At 45.1% G+C, this 21,879-nt stretch overlaps 1 protein-coding gene across 1 annotated transcript in view; it reads right to left on the bottom strand.

Moving 5' to 3' along the window:
• Nucleotides 1-17,072, bottom strand: part of LOC119395858 (thiopurine S-methyltransferase) — a gene marked incomplete in the record, with an annotated part of 116,665 nt that extends 99,593 nt beyond the window's left edge. The window contains 2 exon segments of the mRNA XM_049416791.1: nucleotides 1,113-1,205; nucleotides 16,933-17,072. Of these exon segments, the coding sequence (XP_049272748.1) occupies nucleotides 1,113-1,205; nucleotides 16,933-17,024 (185 nt within the window).
• Nucleotides 17,073-21,879: the final 4,807 nt, after the last annotated feature.

The raw sequence follows: 21,879 nt of genomic DNA, 5'->3' as shown, positions 1-21,879 counted from the left end.
CATACGTTTTGGTAAAAAGTTGCAGGGATGCTTCGGTGCGTACCCTCTTGAGGGTACGATCGGTTTTGGAAAAAGATGAACTTAACATAGCATGCGTTTGTGTTTCGGCGACGGTGCCAACCGCCCACCACCGAGCCCAACAAGGGGACGCGACAGGAGATGTCCGAAGACAAGTCTGCCAGCGCCAGTTGTACACCACCGCTATAACCATATATGGTGAGTCAAGACTGGTCATCCACACAAGGTTAACCCTTGCCGCCAGGAAAAACGGAAGTAAACAGAAGTGAGGAGAATACAGAAAAGATGAAAAGTGTGAGACAAGACGAAGGTCTAGGAAGAGAGGGACAGGAAAAGGCGACTGCCGATTTCCCCTGGGTGGGTCAGCCCAGGGGTGCCGTCTACGTGAAGCTAGGGCCAAAGGGGTGTGTTGCCTCTGCTGGGGGGTCTTAAAGGTCCAGACACCCGGCGTCGGCTCAACCCCCAGGATCCCCTTTTCCCCGGACACGGCAAAGCCACGCACGGCTAGGCGTGGGAGGGGGTCGAAATCCCCCCGTTAGCTCGGGTCCGTGGTGTCGCTACACACCAAACGCCTGCTTGCGCAGGCGCCACTGCGGGGTTTTTTAAGGCTTTGTATAATTACTTCTACATAGGCATTCTTTTTATTTTTAGTAAATATAATACCACTTTGTTACAATAAATATAGAAATGCAGAATCGATAGCCTCTGCGCATTTCAGGCAGCCTGTATTTCTCACTTTAAAAGCCACCACTTCTGTTCTTACCGATACTTGAAGTTGGGAGCGGGTGCAATATATTTTCATTACTCTTGCAAAGAAATATTATATTCAAATCTGTCGTATGTATGAGAAGCAGAATAACCTTCTGAGTATTTCCTTAGTTTCAAGCTATTTTTAAGGCCTGTTTTGTTGCGCAGTTCGCATAATACCTATACAAGTGCTGATGGATTTAAGGTATTGGCTTTTCTGTGCGCTAAAGGGGTGACACCTTTTTATAATATTTTGATATTTTCCATTTACTTGTCAATTAAGTTCAAATCTCCTGTAACGGTGCAGCAGGATTCGCAGAGGTCCATTTGCTTTGTGTCTTACTCACCACTTCAGTTCATGTGCTTTTCCACAGAGCGGAATGAACACGCGAGCATTTGTTTTACCCGCAATAATAGTTTCCTTGTTTTTCAGGAGAAGTCTGGAATAAAACGCTAAATTGGTGATAACATGATTACAAAAACTTCACTGAGAGCTTTGAATTATGCAGCTTTACACACGTGTAAACATTATTTCCGCTATCGAATCGCAACGTGCACAGTGGATCGAAAACATCTGACCAGCAAATTTTTCGGGAGGCCGCGTCTTACTATTTCAGGTGATGACGTTGAGGATTACGACAAATACTTGAGGTAAAGCCCGTTAGTCAGTAATAAAATCTCTAGGGTGCTGCTCTTAAAAGGTCGAGGTCGTGGGTTTAATTCCCTATAACGGCAGCCGCGTTTCGATGGCGGTGAAACACAACTCCCGTGCACTTAGGTTCAGGTGTATACGTTAAAGCACCCCGGGTGGTCAAAATTAATTCGGAGTCGACTGCTTTGGCGTATGCCGTGGCTTTGGCACGTACCGCCTCCACCCCGCTACTTTTCTTCCTCTTCTTTATCCTCTTATTCTTATTATTAATAATAATAATAATAATAATAATAATAATAATAATAATAATAATAATATTATTATTATTATTATATTATTATTATTATTATTATTATTATTATTATTATTATTATTATTATTATATGGTTCAAATACTGCTGGAATATTATCATTTCCATCACTTCACCGCCGACGAAATCGTTCTGATCTGTTATCTCTTTACAAGCTAGTTCATGGTACCATACCATGCCCTGTACTTCTCAATTGTGTTAATTTTCGAATTCCGCATAAGTTAACCAGAGAGAATAGACCGTTTCATGTACCCGCCTGCTTCTTCCAACACTCTACCGTTGACAGAATACAAAGTCTATATTGTTAATTTTCCTGACTTTGACTTTTTTCATAGTCCACAGTCATTGTTTTAATCCGAACTTTTGCACTGTCCTGACTTAGTATGGCACAAAGTACAAAGTCTTCCCTTCTCCGTCTTTCCGCATAGTGGAATATATGAAATTGATTTTTCATTCCCCTTCAATATTTATCGTGTTCTCTGATTTTACTCCTCCCCTTTTGTGTTTATTTCTCTTTATCTACGCGTTTTCGCACTTGTTATTTCTGAGGACTCTCTGTATTGTATTGTTTATTTTTATTGTTTTATTTTTGTGTGCGCCTGCACAAAGACCTTACGGTTGTCCCTGGGCACGTTAAATAAATGATTGATTTATTGATTGACTGTATGATTGATTGATTGATTGATTGGTTGTTTGATTATTATTATTATTATTATTATTATTATTATTATTATTATTATTATTATTATTATTATTATTATTATATTATTATTATTATATTGGTAAACTTTCAGTCAGGAGAATCATAACAGTAAGATATCCCCCATAATCTACAAAAGTGCAAAGATCACAGTCTCGGCTGCTACCAAAAGCACAGTTTCCTGAAATACACTGACAAACGCCCAGAACGTGTTATGATGTGCAGGTAAAAATTAATGAACACAAATATAGCGACACAATGTACGGTTTCATCCCGAATTTGAATAAGAATTACAACTTTACAATGCCACAAAAATTCAGTAAATGGAATATTGTCGCGCCACCTTCGGAAAAGGCTTGCTAGTACGCCATGCATTCATTATGATGACTGTGGGTAGGCTTCACATTGCATATTTTTATTACAATAACCATTTGCCTAATGTTGCATGCGAATTACGAGGGAAGATGTATACGGCAAGAAGTGTTGCTGCTATGTAGCTAAGAAATGAAACAGAGTACCCAGGATAAGCTGCGACGTTGCTTAGTGCGTCGAGGAAGTGTTTTTTTTTGCGCCCGTTAGCTTCCGGGTGAGTTTGCTGAGTTTGGAAGTCTCTTTATGTACGAAAGTAAGGGAGTTGATTAAGGGCTCGTTCTCTTGTTTCACAAAACCTATCGAAACCTGCAGATCATGAAGCCAACGAAGCAGGCGCGAATGCATGGGGAGGGGTGTAGGGCTTTTGGGGCTTCAACTCCCCCTCCCCGAAATTTTTTCGTACTATAATCTATCGCCTACCAAATTTGCCGGGATGATTTGCGGCGCTGGGGGCCTGCGCCGCAAATCGTCCCGGTTTTTTTAGAATTTCTTTTCACGGTCGAAAAGGCACTTTGGTGCGAACATAGCTGACCCCTGGCGGCCCTTTTTCTGGATGAGCAGCCTATCACCTTCAGAAATACCCCGCAAACAGAGGCTTAGTGTCACGCACTGCCATTTTACGACGCAGTGACACGCCGACCGACGGGCTCCACTCTCCCAAGCTGAGCCCTGCTACCGCTACCGCAAAGGAGTAACTATTGTTGACTAACCGGACATTCGGGATTAAGCTGCAGAGACGATACTGTCAATACACCTTTGCGGCGGGGGCGTCTTGCACTGTAAAAAATATGTGTAAAAGTACAGACATTTTTACAGAAAATGTCTGTGGTCACACAGAAAATTTCTGTTAATTGCCCTTAACAGAGATATATACCTGAAAAAAAAACCAGAAAATTTCTGTCTTTAAAGTCGGCGCTTTACAGACGATTGATCACGTGTTTCTTAGTACTTGAAAAACAACTATAAAAAAGAGGCTGCACCAAGTAATAAATTGCTTATATTTTAGGAAGCATGCCAACGGTAGCAATTAATTTTGTTTCACGTAATATGCGTATTTGTACATGTTGCAGTACTTGCTTTCGGCGCGCTTCAATGCAGAGATTCAAATTTCACGCTGCGTAGGCCTAGTTTCTTCTTTGTGGACTGGACCAACTGATGCTCCTCGTTGTTTGCTCGTCGACGGTCTGCTGCCATTGAACCACTGCGCTTTGTTACAGTTCGTCCATCAGGTAAGAGTTCCCTTGCTGCTTTATGTAATTACTGAACTCTATTCTGTGTTACTGAAGTGCTATTACGTGATTATGTTGTTGCTGTAGCGCTTGATGACAACGGCTCGTGTAGCCATACACAGTTAGGAACGTTTTTTGAACCAGCGTAGAAATGTTGGTTGCTAGTGCACGTCGTATTTAGCTGTGCTGCTGCGCTTAGCTGTGCGGCATGAGGTGTAAGCAGAGTAGTACTGCCATTTGAAATGTGCCAAACGGCTGCCACCGTCTGCGCACTGTGCTTCGTTGTTACCGCGCAGAGCGTACTATCGTGCACGCCGAGTTCAGGCGTTGAGTGCGCGAGATTGCGTTACACTGCAATGTGTTCGTCCTTTGCCTTATCTGTAAGGAGCTAGTTTAGGCGCACCGAAGCAGGTGCTCCGCTAATGTTGCCATCAAGGAATGTGTTCTTGTCATGTGGCGTTGGGGGAATGAGTCCCATTTATGCGGATCGCGTGCGTCCTTAGATTATGATGCGTGATTTTTTGTTCTGTTTTGCCAGCCTCGTTATAAACAGCCATTTATAGTCCAGCGCAGCGTTCGCGTCAACCAGCGTCAGCAGAAGTTGGCGACGCCACGTTCGTTGGTTCGTCACGTTACGTTAACGCGAAAACCGAGCACTACGTCGACTTGACGCATGCGCAGTTGAGCACGCCCGGCGTCCCTTCGAAGTGGCGGCATTTGATGAATGCGCGCTCCGTCGAAGGTATCGGCGCCGTGATTTGAAGCTGGATTTTGAATGTAGTGTAAGCGCTTACTTGTTCGAAACACGCTGGTTGTACTTGCACGCGTTTCGCTGGCTTGGGGGGGAAGGTGGGTGCTTTGAAGTGGCGGCCTTTGATGAATGCGCGCTCCGTCGAAACTATCGGCGTCGTGATTTGACGCTGTATTTTGAATATGGTGTAAGCGCTTACTTGTTCAAAACACGATGGCTGTGCTTGCACGCGTTTCGCTGGCCTGGGGGGAGGGCGGGTGCTTTAATATGGCGGCCTTTGATGAGTGCGCGCACCGTCGAAGGTATCGGCGCCGTGATTTGACGCTGCATCTTGGTTGTGGTGTAAGCGCTTACTTGATCGAAACACGCTGGCTGTTCTTCCGTGCGTTCTCTGGCGTGGGGGGAGGATGGGTGCTTTGTAGAAGTGGCGGCTTTTGATGAATTTGCGCTCCGTCGGAGGTATCGGCGACGTGATAAGACGTTGGATCTTGAATGTGGTGTAAGCGCTTACTTGTTCGAAACACGCTGGCTGTTCTTGCACGAGTTTCGCTGGCGTGGGGGGAGGGTGGGTGCTTTGTAGAAGTGGCGGATTTTGATGAATTTTCCCTCCGTCGGAGGTATCGGCGCCGTGATTTGACGCTGGCTCTTGAATGTGGTGTAAGCGCTTACTTTTTCGAAACACGCTGGCTGTTCTTCCGTGCGTTCTCTGGCGTGGGGGGAGGGTGGATGCTTTGAAGAAGTGGCGGCTTTTGATGAACTTGCGGTCCGTCGAAGGTATCGGCGCCGCGATTTGGCGCTGGATTTCGAATGTGACTACAGCGCTTACTTATGACTAGAGGGTATGTCTTTCTCGGCACCCAACTGGCCTTTTGTAGCGTTAGCTCCACTGACCTAGCCGAGCCAGTTTCGCGTGGCTCCTCAAGAGCCGTGCTGCGCATGCGCGATGATCAGTGATGTCACGCACAGGAGCCGGCACCTCCAGCGCACTCCGCAGCTCCCGCGCGCGACTCGCCGCCGCCGGTCTGCGCTTTCCAGAGGAGTGACGTCGTAGCCGTGGCAGACGTATTGGCGCCGGCGCGCGCGCAGCTATTCGCCTTCGCTGTGCAGTCGCCGTCTGACACTGCGCTGGAGCCGCTTCATAGCGCCTCTGACTGGCGTTTGCCAGTATGGTATAGTCGTGGAGAAAGAGAGCGCAAATGCTGCTCAACGGCGCGGAGAAGCTTAACCCATTGGATCCCGAAGTAGTTGCCTGGCAAAATAAACATACATGTGCCACATAATACGTATACCGTGTGTGTGTCATTGGAGAAGCAGTAAGCATTATAATCAATCTAATCCTAGACATTCAGAAAAGCTAAGAATAATTAGCTCAACATTTGCTAACGCTACGTTATCCTGGCATAGCCGAGCTAAGCCACTGCAACAATCTTTTTTCATTCAGCACTTCTTCCTTCTTACGCATTTCACGTGTGCTGCCAGTTGAGCCCCGTTGACCTGATAGGCTTTTTTGCTCATCAAATAAATCATTTATCACCGTCGTGTGCCTATCGACGTTGCTGCTTTTGGATACGCCAATCGGTAATCTGCCGTCTTTTTGCAAGTTCACACATTTGTCAGAGACGTGCTAAGTTTTTATTACGAGCACAATTTCGAATACGGAATTATTTATATATCGAACTATTTCATAATCTCCATCGAGTTCGATATATCCGGGCTCGATTGTACACCGAAAATAGAGCGAACCATCGCAGGTGCAGACCAGCACTCTCAAAATGCGCCATTTCACTTCCACTTAGGGCAAGAGATTCGGTGCTAATGCAGCCTGAAAATCGCTTGTTGATTTTTTATCTTCTTTCTTGCATTGCGCTTTTTGTTAAGCATCGCTGGGGCGATCAAGGTGTTTGAGAGTACGCAGTGTTAAAATATCTCCAAAAATCCAGTTTTAACAAATTGTTTAAAAGGGCTTGAGCTTGTTGGCTTGGCTTCATAACAGAAAACAGCGCGGGCAAACGGGACAAGAAAGTCCTGCCAGCCTTTCTTGTCCCGTTTGCCCGCGCTATTTCCTGTTATTAACAAATTAACAAATTCTATTTTGCCTCGTGCCTACTAATTCGATCAATGCTAGTTTCTTTATTCAAGGATACCATCTGGGATGATGACCTTCAGGAAATGCCAACTTGGCCTTTCATAATTGCGACAGATATGCTATTCTCCCCTCTAAATATGAGTAAATTATGAACCCAAATTTTCAACTTGCAGGTGGTGGTTACCTGACAGCGAAGTCCTTCACAGTTTGCATTGACAACGTTCCTCTCATGCAAGCATGCAGTCCTAGAGAGGCGTTGAAGGTATTATTCCTGGCACACTTTGCGTCAACGCTGCCTACCCAAAAGAGGCGAATCTTACCCTGGAGTTCACTCATAGGTGAGATTGAAACTAAATCTTGGGCACAATACTTCGGTCAATGACTCAAGCTTTCCGGTAACATTGAAAAAAAATCCCTGGTATATTGCTCACATAAAATACCTTTATTTATTGAAATGGCTTCATTTAGTTAAAGAGAAAAGAAAGCGTTTTGAAACAAAACACTAAAACTAAACCATTATTCCTTCAATGACAAGCTACCTGTTTTATGGTATACTGCTTGCGAGTATCCACAAACATACTGGCTGTCAGTACTTAGACATTAGAAGGTTCAAATTCTAATTTTAGTGTTAGATAGGTTAGAAGTTTCATTTTAGACTTATGTGGCAATATTGTATTCAAAGTGAACGGAATGTAAGTAAAAATGGATGTATGCAGAGAAGCCTATTCTTAAAGTGGGTGCCTTTGTAGTTACACTGTATCTAAGAATATTTAGGTACTTCTGGAGTGCTAAACAGAACTGGCTCTTCTTTTTAGGTCAATTGCCACTGTCAGTCCCGGAAAGGGCATGAAGACTGAGCATACACGTGGGAAACAGCACAACATGAACCCGAAAGTGGCGTCATTGATTAGCTCCCACAAGGACTTGACTTTTAAACATCTGTGCCTGCCAACTCGAACAATATCCCGGGGAGATTCTTTAATCTGGACCCCTTGTGATACTGTGGGCATAGTGAACGAAACGAGAATTGTAATGGCTTGTTTTTCTTTGTTAGACACAACATTAATTACAACAGACAAGAAAGCCAAGGCAACTACAGGGGATGTTATTTGTAGTCATTACGAAGCAAATGTGAAGAAAGCAAAGTGGACGAAAAGATAACGCGCCGCTGGCAGGGAACGAACCAGTGACGTTCGAATAACGCATAGTGACCGCATGGGATAGCGCGGGAATCTCTCGTATTTCAAGATGCACATGTTGGCAACTGCCTGAACTTCTACGTTTCATGTCAATAAACTTGTTTGCATTTCACTCTGTGGTTTACTGAATTACCGAAATTGTGCGAGGATGCGTGCTATAAAGGGGACAACGCAGATGCAAAAAATTGTGGTGCTTTCTGTTTGTGAGATTTTCTGTTCTTGCACCACATACATTTTTTCAGTTTGCATAACCTGTCAAACTGCAGAATATTTGTCAACTGACGTTGCTGCGATGAGAAAGAAATGCAATTTCAAAATTTCTTGTTACTTAAAGCCCATTTTAATTACAGAAACTCCCTGTACTGAACAAATGAAAAAAAAAACTTGTCAAGTCACAGAAGATTTCTGTACTAAGAAACCAAAAGTGTAGTAAAATTACAGAAATTCTCTGTTAGTAAGAACCGAAAAAACCATGTCAAGGTACAGAAGTTTTCTGTTACTGAAAACAGAAAAAACCATTCGAAATTACAGAAATTTACTGCTACCGAGAACAAAAAAAAAACATGTAACATTACAGACATTTTCTGTTACTGAAAACAGAAAAAACCATGTGAATTACAGAAATTTTCTGTTAGCAGGAACAGAAGAGACATGTAAAATTACAAAAACGTAAAAACAGAAAACAGAAAGAGAACAGAAATTTTCTGGCAGGCCAGCTGCCAGACAATTTCTGGTTTTTTCAAGAAAAATTTTTTACAGTGTGAGCACGGAAGTATTATGTTTCTAGCGGAGGGTCGAGAAACGGGGTGGTGACCTCTTACGGCTGGCCACGGACGTATCGTTCTCTTGCCCCTGCACGGACAGCGGGGAGTTGCTATCAACAGAAACGGCCGTATTTTTCCTGCAAAGTACTGCACTTCGCAGTACGCCCTTTTCCTTGCTGTGAAGGACCCTTTGCAGAAAGAAGTTGCATGACACACGGCACCGCACAAAGTTCTTTAGGTGGTTCGTGGCCTCCGAGGCGCGAGCTGTGAAAAACACCACCACCAGCACCCACATCGCAGCTCTGGCTCTAATTGGGTAGTGCCAAGAGAGTTGCCCGCCAGAGAGCGTGCCTAGGCCAAAAGAGTCCGCCGTCTTTCTTTCGTGTCGAGGCGCGGTTTCTTAAAAATCAAGGTCCTGGAAAGCTTCTTCCGCCAATCCACGCTTCAGAAAAGTGCGAAGCTGATCAAATCGAACTGCGGGAAAAATGCAAAAAAAAAAGACTTTTCGTTATTTCGGCGCGCTGCGACTCGCAAGTACAAGCGAGCATCGCACGACTATGTCACCCTAGCGCGACATCGAGTTCGAGGCAAGCCCTCCGGCGTCTATTCTGTAGCGCCTAAATGCGATCAATTTGGGTATGTAGCATGTATCTTACGATCGCTCGCTTTATCAAGGACGAATAGTCCTGGCGATTTTCGCCCTTTCAATTGCATTCTTCCTTAACCTCTCTCTTCCTGTGCGTTACACTGTCTTATTACGTATCCTCGAAGGTGCTGCTGACGGTTGTCTTCCGTTTCCACATACTAGAAGAAAAGGCGAAACCGTTGCCTCCGAGATTAGATCCGGCAATCGCGGAGGGCACGAGCGAAACAGACGTGAAGGTCTATGGTGAAGACCAACATTTTGCGATTTACTTGTATGACGCACTTGTTAGCAAGAGTTGCGAAGTGGGCTTGTTGGTAAGTCATGACGAATGGTCACGCTGCAAGCAAAATTCGGCACGTGTTAGCATTGTTAAAGCTGGAACTTTGATCCTTGAAAACGCACCTGCGCGACGCTGTGTGGTGGCGACCAGTTGAGATTATGGAAGGTCGCGGGGTGCGATGTTTTTCACGAGTCTTCAGTCTGCCTCTAGCTGCTCACTCCGTGCTACACGGCGCGCACCGCGGTCAGACGTTCTGCTGAGCTTCATAGTCAAGCTTAGCACGAATCTCTGTTAGGGCTGCGCAAAACAATAACCCAACCGCAGAGCCACATTAGCACACTTTTTCATGGGACTGGCTGTGGAGAATGCGACAAATTCGCTTACTGAACACGTTCAATAACCCTTATCCAGCGCTCTCACCCTTCTGCTTCTTTCGATAGCGTTGAAATTCGTAAAACTGAACGTTGTTATTCAGTCCTTTACGTCCGTGGTCGTTCACAACGCAGCAGTAGCGTCGACATCGGCGTATCTTCGTCGCGCGCCGAGCTGCCGCGTCTGCTTTTGCTTTCGCCGTCGTTCTGGCGAGCAATCCAGCAAGCATTTCATCGCGGTTGGGTGGCGCGTCCTGCTAGCGGAGAAAAGCTCATAGCTCTCTTTTTTGAGTGTTAAATGCACAAACACATGCAATACTAAGCTCAGTCGTAGTTTCGCACTCCCTAGTTGCACCTAGTTCCACAGCAAACTTTGCAAGGGACTCGGACTTTACCCAGTACTGCTTCGACAGGTGGCGCTACGCGTCTTGCGAAACCCCAGAGTCTGACGTCTATAAGTGAGCAACTCAGCCATCACTATCGCCACTGCCTAAAATGGGCGCGGCAAATATATTGTAGGGTAGAGTTTGGAGACTATGAAGTGCGCGTGATTGGACACATATCAAGGTCCCCCCCCCCCGTCCCCAGTGGAGAATCTGGGCAGATGAAAGGTTATTTCAAGGCCACGTCCGGCGATCCTATGACCATGTCAAAGCAATGGTGCCTTTAAATTTTTGAGACGCTGCTGTCACGGACCCGATAGTATAAATACTCGGTAAGTAGGACAATAATTTTAAATAAGCAAACCAATAAAGCGCAACACCGAAACCGAAACACAACCGAGCAGTACTGTCTTCGCGTATTGTAAAAACAGGTAAAAACCGGAAATCTTGCAAGGCATGCCGGACCCGCCAACGCGGGGCATGAAAGCTGGGAAAGCGGCTAAGTGCAAGCGCTCAGCGGCAATGTGACCATGCCGCAACAGTCGTACCATGTCAGTGAGAGACCGTGTCACGTGCACAAGCTCGTTGCAGCTGTTGGACAATAACAGCTGTCGTTCGCACGCATTTGAAGGCCAACTAGAATCGCCATTCCTCTTCGATGGAGTAGAACACACCTGTTTACCTATGTCCTTGCCTGGTTGCGCATTCCACCGCCAGATGGCAGCACCTGACCAGGCGGCTCAAGTTTGTGGCTGCTGCGATCGGGTAAAATATTAAATCTAAGATGCTTGCGGACAAACTAACACTTTAATATTGCTATGGGAGGAATGCAGAATTTTGTGGATAGCGGCGTTTCACATCGCGTCAGCAGGGTCGAATAAATTTATTATAAGCCAAGTACGAGCCACATTCCACACGACGCATAGCCTACCGTATACAATGGAATAACTTCACAGTACCGAAAGACTAGGACAGACGAAAGAAAAAGCAGATAACACGAGCGCTGACTTGAAACTGAATTTATTACAAAAAAAAAAGATCGGAACAGAAAACAACAAGAGATGTTTTCGTACGGTAATGTTCGCGCACGTGCATTCTTGAGCACCTAAAACACTGTAATGCCAAGACGAAGGGCAATCGTTAGCTCCGAGTGTTTCGTGACTGTTAAGGGGATTATACGGGGAATCGTGTGCTTCCCACAACGCAACACCACTTGCCACCCAACGCACGCGCGCCCAGCCAAGAAAACGCTGGTGAAACACACATTGTCCTTGCCTTGTGGACAGCAGATGCTGTAGTGGCACCTCGGTTTGGTCACTTCCGTCGCTTTGCCCTGAATGACATCATACACACAATGTTGTCAATCTTTGTTGGAAGTTAGGCGGGAGTATCGAGGCAATTAATAAAATTGTTGTGTGTAAAGAATGTCATCTTTCCAGCCTTTATTTTGGCAGAAATGATAGAAATGTGCGAAGGAACGTGCTCAGCAAATTTTATTGCGATTCATTGACCTCGAAAAGTCGCCCGAGTTGGCCTTTAGGCGCAGGTCTAGTCCAGTATGATATATAAGCTGAACCTATAAGAAGTTAGCGTTGCCCAGTATTGCCTGGCCACTTAACCTTTTCTGAACGACTAGTTTGAAGAAGGCACTTGAAACCAGTACCTGCAACAAAATCTACGGAATAGATAAACCCGTTTGAGAGCTGCCTGCGGAACTAGACCCCGGGAAAAACTGCTCTTGAAATCCAACCAGAAGCCAGAAGGCTCTCTAGAATTCTGCGGGACTGCTTGTCTTCTTGACTCTTGAGACTTATCAACGTTTCCCGGTCAGCCGTATGTCAACTTTTGTTTACTCTTGATTTTTTGTTACAGGTAGCCACTGTTGAGCGCGTGCTTATTAGCGAATAGAGATGCGCACTGTCCTAATTTTTGTGTCCATCAATTTCTCGCTACTTGCATTATGCCGCAAATACAGATCATTCCTAAATATATGTGTGCCAGTTGCTTTTTTTTTCGTCATCGTTTATATTCTTCTATGTATCACTGTTCAGCATATAAACATCTCGTTTTTTCCCGCTTCCGACTCCTTTACTGTATCTGCATGCGTAGCGGGTGAATAAATTTTTATGCAACTCTGGAAAAGAGCTAATACATGAGGGACTCATTCGCAAAACGTCACGTCGTCTATGTAGCATGAGGTAGCGTCGTATAGTCCAATGGATTTTTACAGTTCGCTAATTCCAGTCACTAGCTTGCGATCAAGATAACACCTCATAATTTTTCTCACCGGCAGTTCATCCTAACATTGATTACATATGCACCACGCATTATTTAGATTCCGCAACCCGTATACACGCATACTTAGTTTAGTGTTTCTTGCCATTAAGTCTTATTAAAAGTCTTACTAAAGCGTGACAGTGTATTTCTTGTCGAACATTTGGTGGAAAGGTGGAAAGGAGTACCTGACGGGTAAACAAAATTACGTAGTTTCGTACTGCAGCGGATACTAACAGAAGACAAATTTGATTGTTTGTCTATGACTGAGCTAATACATGTAAGTCTGCTGGACGTAATTCTACATTTCTTGTTTCTGAAAAGTAAGCGGGCACACTTTGCGGGCAAGTTTGTTCGAACAATGAGAACTATAGCACGTAAGACGAATGCACGTACGCAATGTATATTCTATTGAATCGCAGTTTCAACAGATTTTGATCAGTTAGCGTATCAGGGGTATAAGATAATAAAGCGTTTAGAGTGAATTCTACACAACCGATTATGTAGATGGAGTAATTATATAAAACATGCGTGACGATTGCAGCTGCGTATCAGATCCTGATGAGATCGAGGTGAACTGCTGGAGAGGAAAGTTATGAGAGCCTTTTTCACATGAAACGTGTTATGCAGCAACGCCGTGTCACTAAGATTAAGAGCGAAATTTAAAATTTTCGTAGGACCACAATGCTGCTTAAACTAAGTGCACTTTGCGAATCAGTCCCAAAGATTGTAGTAGTTCGTTTCCAGGGTTGCATATACTGCCTACGTAGAAGTCTTGTTTTCCCCTCCAATGGTAAGTGGGCCCATTTCACCGGAGCGGTGCTACGAACGGTGAGACGTGTAATATATATATATATATATATATATATATATATATATATATATATATATATATATATATATATATGGTTTCGCAAGAATGTTCCTGGCTATTCGTTTAATTATATGAAAGAAAACGAGTCACTGTGAAAAACATCACAACATTTATTCTGAGCTTTCGGCCGGGGACCGGCCTTTATCAAAGAATGCATTCGTACATGGCGTACGGGTTTAAGTACAGATTTTGTCAATACATAGATGTAGACACACCATCGTGATTCGTTGGACTATGACATGGGAGGGGCCAGAACAACAACAACAACAGCAAACAAATCCCAGGGAGAGAGCGACACGCATACAAGATGACACACACAGCATTGCACTCTGTGACAAAATAAATAACAAACAGCGAAACGAACATACGTGTGCGGTTCGGAACGAGAGGCGAAGGGGAAAAATAGAAAAAAAAAAGAAAAAAAATGAGAAAGATGCGAACGCACTTACCACGCTAAATGGGGAGACCCATCAACTACGGGACGAAAGGAGAATACGCTCGCGGACGCCGGATGTAAACGTGCAGCACGCGTTTCCTTGTTGAGAGTGCTACCTTCAAAAAGCGCGTCAAAAGCAGTTAAGTGTTTGCCCATCCCTGCGCCTTTTAGAGAAGGGGGTTCGGTACGGCTTTTGAAGTCGACCGGTCTCCGCGGGCATCTTGCAGATGCTCGCGGCAATGACCATAGCCCTCCCTCAAAAAGAAGGATACGACTCGCCAATGGCGCAATGTGTGGGCACATGACATATTTCTTTCAATCAAGAGACATGATAAACATATACATGTACATGTCCGTAAATGCACACACACACATATAGATACATACGGGTATACATACACATGCACATACGTACTCATATGAACCAACAACCGATGTTCAATCGTAAAAAAACAATTTAAAAAAGGGGGGGGGGTACCGCATTCGTACTTGCAGGAAGGGGGAGCACGCATGTAATACCCGTAATCACAGTACCAAACTTTTTTTTTCTTTTTTTTCCCTCCGCCTCTCGTTCCGAACCACACATGTAGGTTCGTTTCGCTGTTTGTCATTTATTTTGTGTATGTTCTGACCCCGCCTATACTCTGCTCTTCACAGAGTGCAATGCTGTGTGTGTCATCTTGTATGCGTGTCGCTCTCTCCCTGGGATTTGTTTGCTCCTGTTGTTGTTCTGGCCCCTCCCATGTCATGGTCCAACGAATCACGATGGTGTGTCTACATCTATGTATTGACAAAATCTGTACTTAAACCCGTACGCCATGTACGAATGCATTCTTTGATAAAGGCCGGTCCCCGGCCGAAAGCTCATAATAAATGTTATGTTTTTCACTGTGACTAGTTTTCTTTCATATTATATATATATATATATATATATATATATATATATATATATATATATAATGCGTAGTTTTCTTTTCTTATACGTTTCACCGCGTATATATATATATATATATATATATATATATATATATGTATTGCGAGTCACCCCTCTCAAAACAAAAATTCTGGCTGCGCCACTGCGACGAATGTCTAGCATACATAATTTGCACTTTTTAACTGTGGTGTAACTATAATAGAAATGTAAAGAAGTTAGAGTGCAAGAAAACTCAAGTTCCCGCCGGAAGGGACCGAACGTGCGACTTTCGATTAACGCGCCCGACATTCTACGAATTGAGTTACGGCGGCTGTCATCCTCCCGTCCGCATAATTGAGTATTTCTGTGCAAGTAAGCCTGGAAGTGTTCCCAGCGCCGCCTAGCCATGACGGCGAGCGTGGAACACTTATCTAGCCTGCTGGCGCAACGTAGTACGTGAACTCTTTACGAGCTGGCAGCTGACCAGCAAACCCGAGTAGACTACCTGAAGGCATTAACTCTGCCGAAACAAGACCCTCCGTATGAATAAACGAAAGTAAGGGAGTTTATCAAGGTACAAATGTATATAGAGCAATTCTGCCGTAAATTGGCGTCAACACTACGTGCGGAACAGTGCTACCGCATCCCAGTGGAGTAGCCAGGGGATGGCACATCGGCCCCGTGCCCCCCCCCCCCCCTAATTTCTTTCTTCCATGAGATACGGAGCAGGAAATGACACTGCACCACACTTACCTGCCCGGATGCCACGTCCGACCAAGGGCGTGCCGCAACCCCCCTCCCCTCCATAAAAAATAGTTCTGCTTACGCCACTGCGATATCATACCGCGTACAATAATAATAACTGGGGTTGAACGTCCCGAAACCACGATATCCTTATGAGAGACACCGTAGTGGAGGACTGCGGAAATTTCGCCCACCTCGGGTCCTTTAAAGTGCACCTAAATCTAAGTACACGGGCATTCTACACTTCTCGCCGATGCCAGCTTTGAATAGCCGTTGCGCTGCTATGAGCGTTCTTAGGATATCTACAGCATGTAATTTCGATACCACTGCAGTTCTCAACGTTGCAATTAAAGATGTTAAACGGAGTTTTGCGCATTTTCATTGTGTGGCTAAACACAGTGACCAGTGAGTTTGCCATTGCAAACTATGTCACTCATTTTAAGGGGAGCTATTAAACATTTCGTCTATTTTTTATAATGCTAGAAATTTTTCGTCTGGTGTGCGTATGCTATTTCTGATTGGAAAAACAATACGCTGATATTGGTATAACTTTGTATAAGAGTAACTTATACGAAATGTTGCGTGTTTTCCGTATCTGCAGGACCGCAAGCTCATGTGGTTATTCGATTGCACACTTGGTGCTACTGTTTCAAAGTATTAGCTCTAATATGGTCTCTCACAATTCTACACTAGGGGAAACTATCCTCACATTCGATCTCTGATGCAGCACGCTCATGATCTACTAACTTTAGTTGAACATATTTCTGTAATGCACACTTGAAACAATCTCTTCGGACACTTTTATAGTAACATACGCCAGGAAGCTATTATTGCAAGGAATAATGAGTATTCCCTTCATCTCTGGTCCCGATTGATTTCCGCGATCTAGAAGTGCAGCAGGGACGGCCCTGTATCTATTTATTGAGAAGCAATTTTTCCCTTTCGCGCAGCTATTTCTCACACATTAACTTGAAACCAAACCGGCAAAATGCACGGTAAAGCAACAGCGTACGAACGTGAATGCAGAAAAAAAAAGACCGGTTTTATGGTTCCCTTTTCATTTCGAAGTGTTATAGAACAAGTTGCGGCAGCTGTAAAACATTCATATACCAGGCGCTTTAGAGCATTGTTACTATGCCACTCGAAAAGAAATCTGCGAAAAAGCTTGAGAAAATAGCTCACTTGGTAACCCCCTTCTGCGTCCACGCCGACCGTTCTTCCTTGTATAAAATGCGCCAATATTCACTGGTTTCTCGTTGTGATGCATCGTCCATGGTGTCTGCTTCCCGTATGACCTAAAATATGGAGCTCCTAGTGCGCAGCAAGTTAAATAACAGTGGAGCTCGATTCATATTCACATTGCTAGCACGCGCATGAGCGCCACGTCAGTCAAGAAGAGGTCTTAATTATAGCGGAATAAAAGAACATCATAACAGCTTTCGCACTGGCGCTCCCATATGCTATAAAAAGGACACTTTCACCGCAAGGGCGAAGCAATGAATGCGATAGCAACGAATTGAAAATGTCATACGCAGCTGGACAGCTGCTAACAACTGTGAGTTCGCCCTCGTCCTGTGCACACCTCTACATTCTTTTCCTGGGTCCTTCTCTGTGCATGAACACCGCGCTGCAACTGTCGACTATGCACAACTCACTAGTCCCTACTTCGGCTCTTGTAGCTAGCAGCTCACTCCTTTCTCAAACAAGGTCGCTGCAGCGAGCAAAGTGACCTTCATGCGGTCTATTGGGGGCGAGAAGTCACAGAACCCCTCTCTATCGGGCTCGCCTCTCTTGCCTGCAAGGTAGGATAACGCCAGTGTGCTCCTCATAGGTTCGGCTGTCGGTGCTCTAGGAAAACGCCATGCGGAAGCCCTCCTGGGTCTTTCTGTGAATGCTTTCGAAACAAGGGAAGTTTTTACAGTCCAAATAAAAAATCAGCGCAGCTTGCACTACGTCGCACAAGGCTGGGTGGAGCAGAGCTGGTAGGCACCTAGCTGCTACTGGCTCAGCTAGGCTTTCACCCTCTCAACTCTCTCTTTCCCACCGCTTGCTATGCTATACCACGCATGGCTATGCTCGCCCTCTTTTTCTTCTTTGTATCTGCTTATCAAATGCGAAGCATTTCTTAGCGAACCTTTGGCACTTTGAGCGTTTCTATCTATCTTTCTATCTATCTATCTTGCAGCCTACGTCTGGGTGCTTTGATCATCGCCTCCTTAACTTGGTGCAGACCAAAATTGGCATGGGAGGGTAAGAGGATTTGATGAATATGACTACCGGGTCATGACATAACGTGAAAACACTGTCGCGTACTCCGTCAAATCCTTTCCTCCATACACGTCTGGCACATACCCATTTACCACGGGCTGCGGTGTACGGATATGTGCCACAGGTGATTGACATTTGTGGGTATTGCCCTTCGCTCTGGATGAGGAAGGCGCGCGGAGCATTGCTCAGTTTATATCTACCCAGGAACGACGTGAACAGACATTGGTAATTCATTGCGAGAGCTTTAGGAAAAATCGACATCGGCAGCGTTGACTCGACGAATGCAAAGAATAAAAATCAGGATCCCAGCAGGAATCGAACCCAAGCATTCTGCGTGGCAGTCAGCTATACTACAACAGTGCCACGTCAGGTCTAAGGACTGCTTTGAAAAAAGAGCCTATGCAGGCGTAATGCCGGTGGAACGTGAATTGTGGTTGTGGTGCTGGCTCTCTAATTTTGTAACAACGCAATTAACGCTGCATGTGTAATCCTACGATACAGCCGTCATATCAGATTAACGTCTGTGGTTCCAGTGTTGGCTCCGCTTTTATAGCAGTCTTTATTAAACCTTACATTGTATTCCTACGACTCAGCAAGCTATATTGAAGAATTGCTCGACCCCGGTGGAATACATTAACGAAAGTTATGTGTGTTATTCACGTGACTGCACCATAAAGTGCACTTAGTTTCGATAATACTGACGTGTGTACTCTAACGTGAGGGCTGACGTTATGTGGCACCATAAGTTACCATTTACACGCCAGTGTTGTCGACGTGCCTGCTAAGTCCACGATGTGCACACAGCTACTACAGTTATAAAAACACGTCGATCCACCTCGTAACTCTTGGCTCAAAGCCATAAAATAGAGAGTAGAAGTACTCGCTGACTGCTTCGCGTGAAACCGATTGCCACAACGCGTGGGATCTGCCGAATTTTTTTATTCTTTTCTCTGTCTATATTTGTTTCTCTTCGCTTTCTTTCTCTCTATCTCTATTCCTCGCTTCCTCTTTCTTTGTATCTCCTGCTATCTCTGGCTCTGTTTCTTTCTCTCGCTTCCTTAGATTAAGTTTTTTTAGGAGTTGGCTCGCCAGGTTCTTAAGCTGGGGCAAATTCCCGCGTCGTAAGCGTAACCTTAGTTCCAGAGGCGACCGCTACAGGCGCAGCTCGCGCGAAAGAGAAGTCTTCTTCCACTTTTTCTTCGAGCGCCTTGATCATAATATTAACGAAGGGGAAATCAAGTGTAGCTTGCTCACGCTCGTGCGAAAGAGAAGTCTTCTTCTTGTTCTTCGAGCGCCTTGATGAAGACATTCACGCAGGCAAAACCACATATAGCATAGCTAACTGTAGCATGCGGCGCTCGCTCCACTCCGGCAGTGTGCTTCGATACTAATATCATGAACGAAGAAGAAAAGGCGTCGGAGAGGAGGGCTCGCAAGGCAGCAGGGTCACGGGCTCGCCCCCAAGACCCTGCGGTAAGAGCTCGCGAGGCCGCAGAGAGTCGTGAGCGTCGTGCGGTCCCCGAGATACAAGCTCGCGAAGCCGAAGCAGCGCGGAAGCGGCGGCAAGAGAACTCCTCGAATAGGTATGGGCGTGGGTCGTAGCGGCCAAGTGCCGAAAGTGGTCGCTACATGAAGGTGGTGGCGCCGACGCGCGCTTCAAGCGCGATTTCCTCGACCACACATGTGACCACAGCTGCAAGGTCTGCGACCGCTTGTGGTTCGACAACAACCTAACCACAATCGCTACTATAACAACGTGTGCATCTTTATGTGATAGTAGAGGAATTGTACGGTGCATTCACGGTTTACCCGGTTATCTCCGAGCCAGCTCCTCAATAATCATTCACTTCGTGGATATGGCGTGATTTGTTTCTCTATTTGTCCTTTTCACTTTATTTCTGTGCTATACTTTACTCTCTCGCCTCCTTCTTGCTCAGTCCCAAAAGGATATGGGACTGAGCGTGCTGGTATGGCTTCATGACCGCAAAACGGGGCGAAAAACTCAGCTAATCTGACGTCATCCTCGGTCAGCATGAGGCCATCGCCCAGCCTAATATGAAATGAAGAAAACTCTGCGTCATTCTGGCGGACCACGTGGACGAGTGGATGGCAGTCGAGCGTCTTTCACGGCCGTTCTCTCTTCAGCTCCATCACGTGCCTTGCGTTTCAATGTATATGTTCGCCGTTAATTGGTTGATTGAGGCTGTGAATAACCTGTGGTGCATACCCACATAACATGAACTGTAGTATGCGGGTATGTGCCACACGTGACTGAGAGAAAGGGTTTCATGACGTACGCGACAGATATTTTGCGTTATTTATATCACGACCAATGAATCGCTTTCGCCATACACTTATCCCCTGCTGTGCCAATTTTGGTATATTACAAGTTATGGAGACGACCAGGAGAGCGCCCAGACGTAGGCGGATAGATAGATAGATAGATAGATAGATAGATAGATAGATAGATAGATAGATAGATAGATAGATAGATAGATAGATAGATAGATAGATAGATAGATAGATAGATAGATAGATAGATAGATAGACAGATAGACAGACAGACAGACAGACAGACAGACAGACAGATAGATAGATAGATAGATAGATAGATAGATAGATAGATAGATAGATAGATAGATAGATAGATAGATAGATAGATAGATAGATAGATAGATAGATAGATAGATAGATAGATAGATAGATAGATAGATAGATAGATAGATAGATAGATAGATAGAAACGGTGAAATTTCCTGAGGTTCGTTGAGAAATCCTTCGAATTTAGAATCTTTGGTTCGAGTGAGAATCGACCCCAGGCGTTCTGCGAGGCAAGCAAGTGTTCAATCACAGCACTACGCCATTGCTTGCAACAGCTTCGAAAAACACACTATATCAACGTCCTGAAGTGGGAGGTGTCTCCTTACCGCATGTAATATTCTGTGGCAGAAACGTACAATTGTGCCAGGCGTCAAATCGTGTGAATTCCGCGACGAGTGGGTTATTTAAAGTCCCACCCATTACAAATCGTTCAGACATACTTGAGCATCATCAGCATTAAAAGCATCAACAAACTGAGCAGCTGCGTAGGTTCGCGCGTTGCTTTACGGACGCGTATTGGTCCCTTCGCTGATTCCCAAAAGGAAAAATTATGGCGTAGTGGGCATTGCGCAACTGCACTTGCAGTGGAATTCTGAATAGCTTGAAACAACGAATACTACGCCCACAGACGTTCGTTTCCTTGCGGCACAGTTCAGGCATGCACCGACAACCGAAAACAGTATAGCAGTGCTTACGATACTGTTTTGCAGTTTGTGTGGCAGATACGCTGGGTCGTTTATCGTTTTTTACTGTATTAACTGGCTTTAGGGGCGAATCATGTTAGGGTCTCGGCGTGCATCGTCGTCAGCTGTCGGGACGGTCCATTTGCTTGAACGCAATTGAGGGCGCCACCGGCAACCTCGTATATATAGGCACTGGATCTGGACCTGCAATGTAGTGCCGGTGGTAGATTTCTCCTGTGCGTAGTGAAAAAATAAAGACTTGCAGCGGGCACGTTAACTAAAAGCGGACTGCGGGTCCCTCGCTGCAAGAAACACCGGCGCACACTGCATGCTTCTCTCCTCCACAGGTTTCACGTAAGTGGAGCTGAAATAGCCTTCCCTACATGCTCCTGCCCTCCACATTTTTTTTTTCATTAGGCACCCATGTACAACTTGACTTTGTCTCCTTGGTTTTTTTGTCTACTGCCAGTGTGTTCACTGTACACAATGCTGCCCCGTCTTAGTCTTACTTTCATGTTCCTTGTAATAGGCGCTTCGTCACTACTGTTCGCATACCCACTCCTGCATGAGCCTTTATG

The sequence above is a fragment of the Rhipicephalus sanguineus genome, chromosome 6 (assembly GCF_013339695.2).
Source record: "Rhipicephalus sanguineus isolate Rsan-2018 chromosome 6, BIME_Rsan_1.4, whole genome shotgun sequence".
NCBI lineage: Eukaryota > Metazoa > Arthropoda > Arachnida > Ixodida > Ixodidae > Rhipicephalus > Rhipicephalus sanguineus.
Note: the sequence above shows the minus strand (reverse complement) of the source record. Positions and strands in the feature narration are given on the sequence as shown.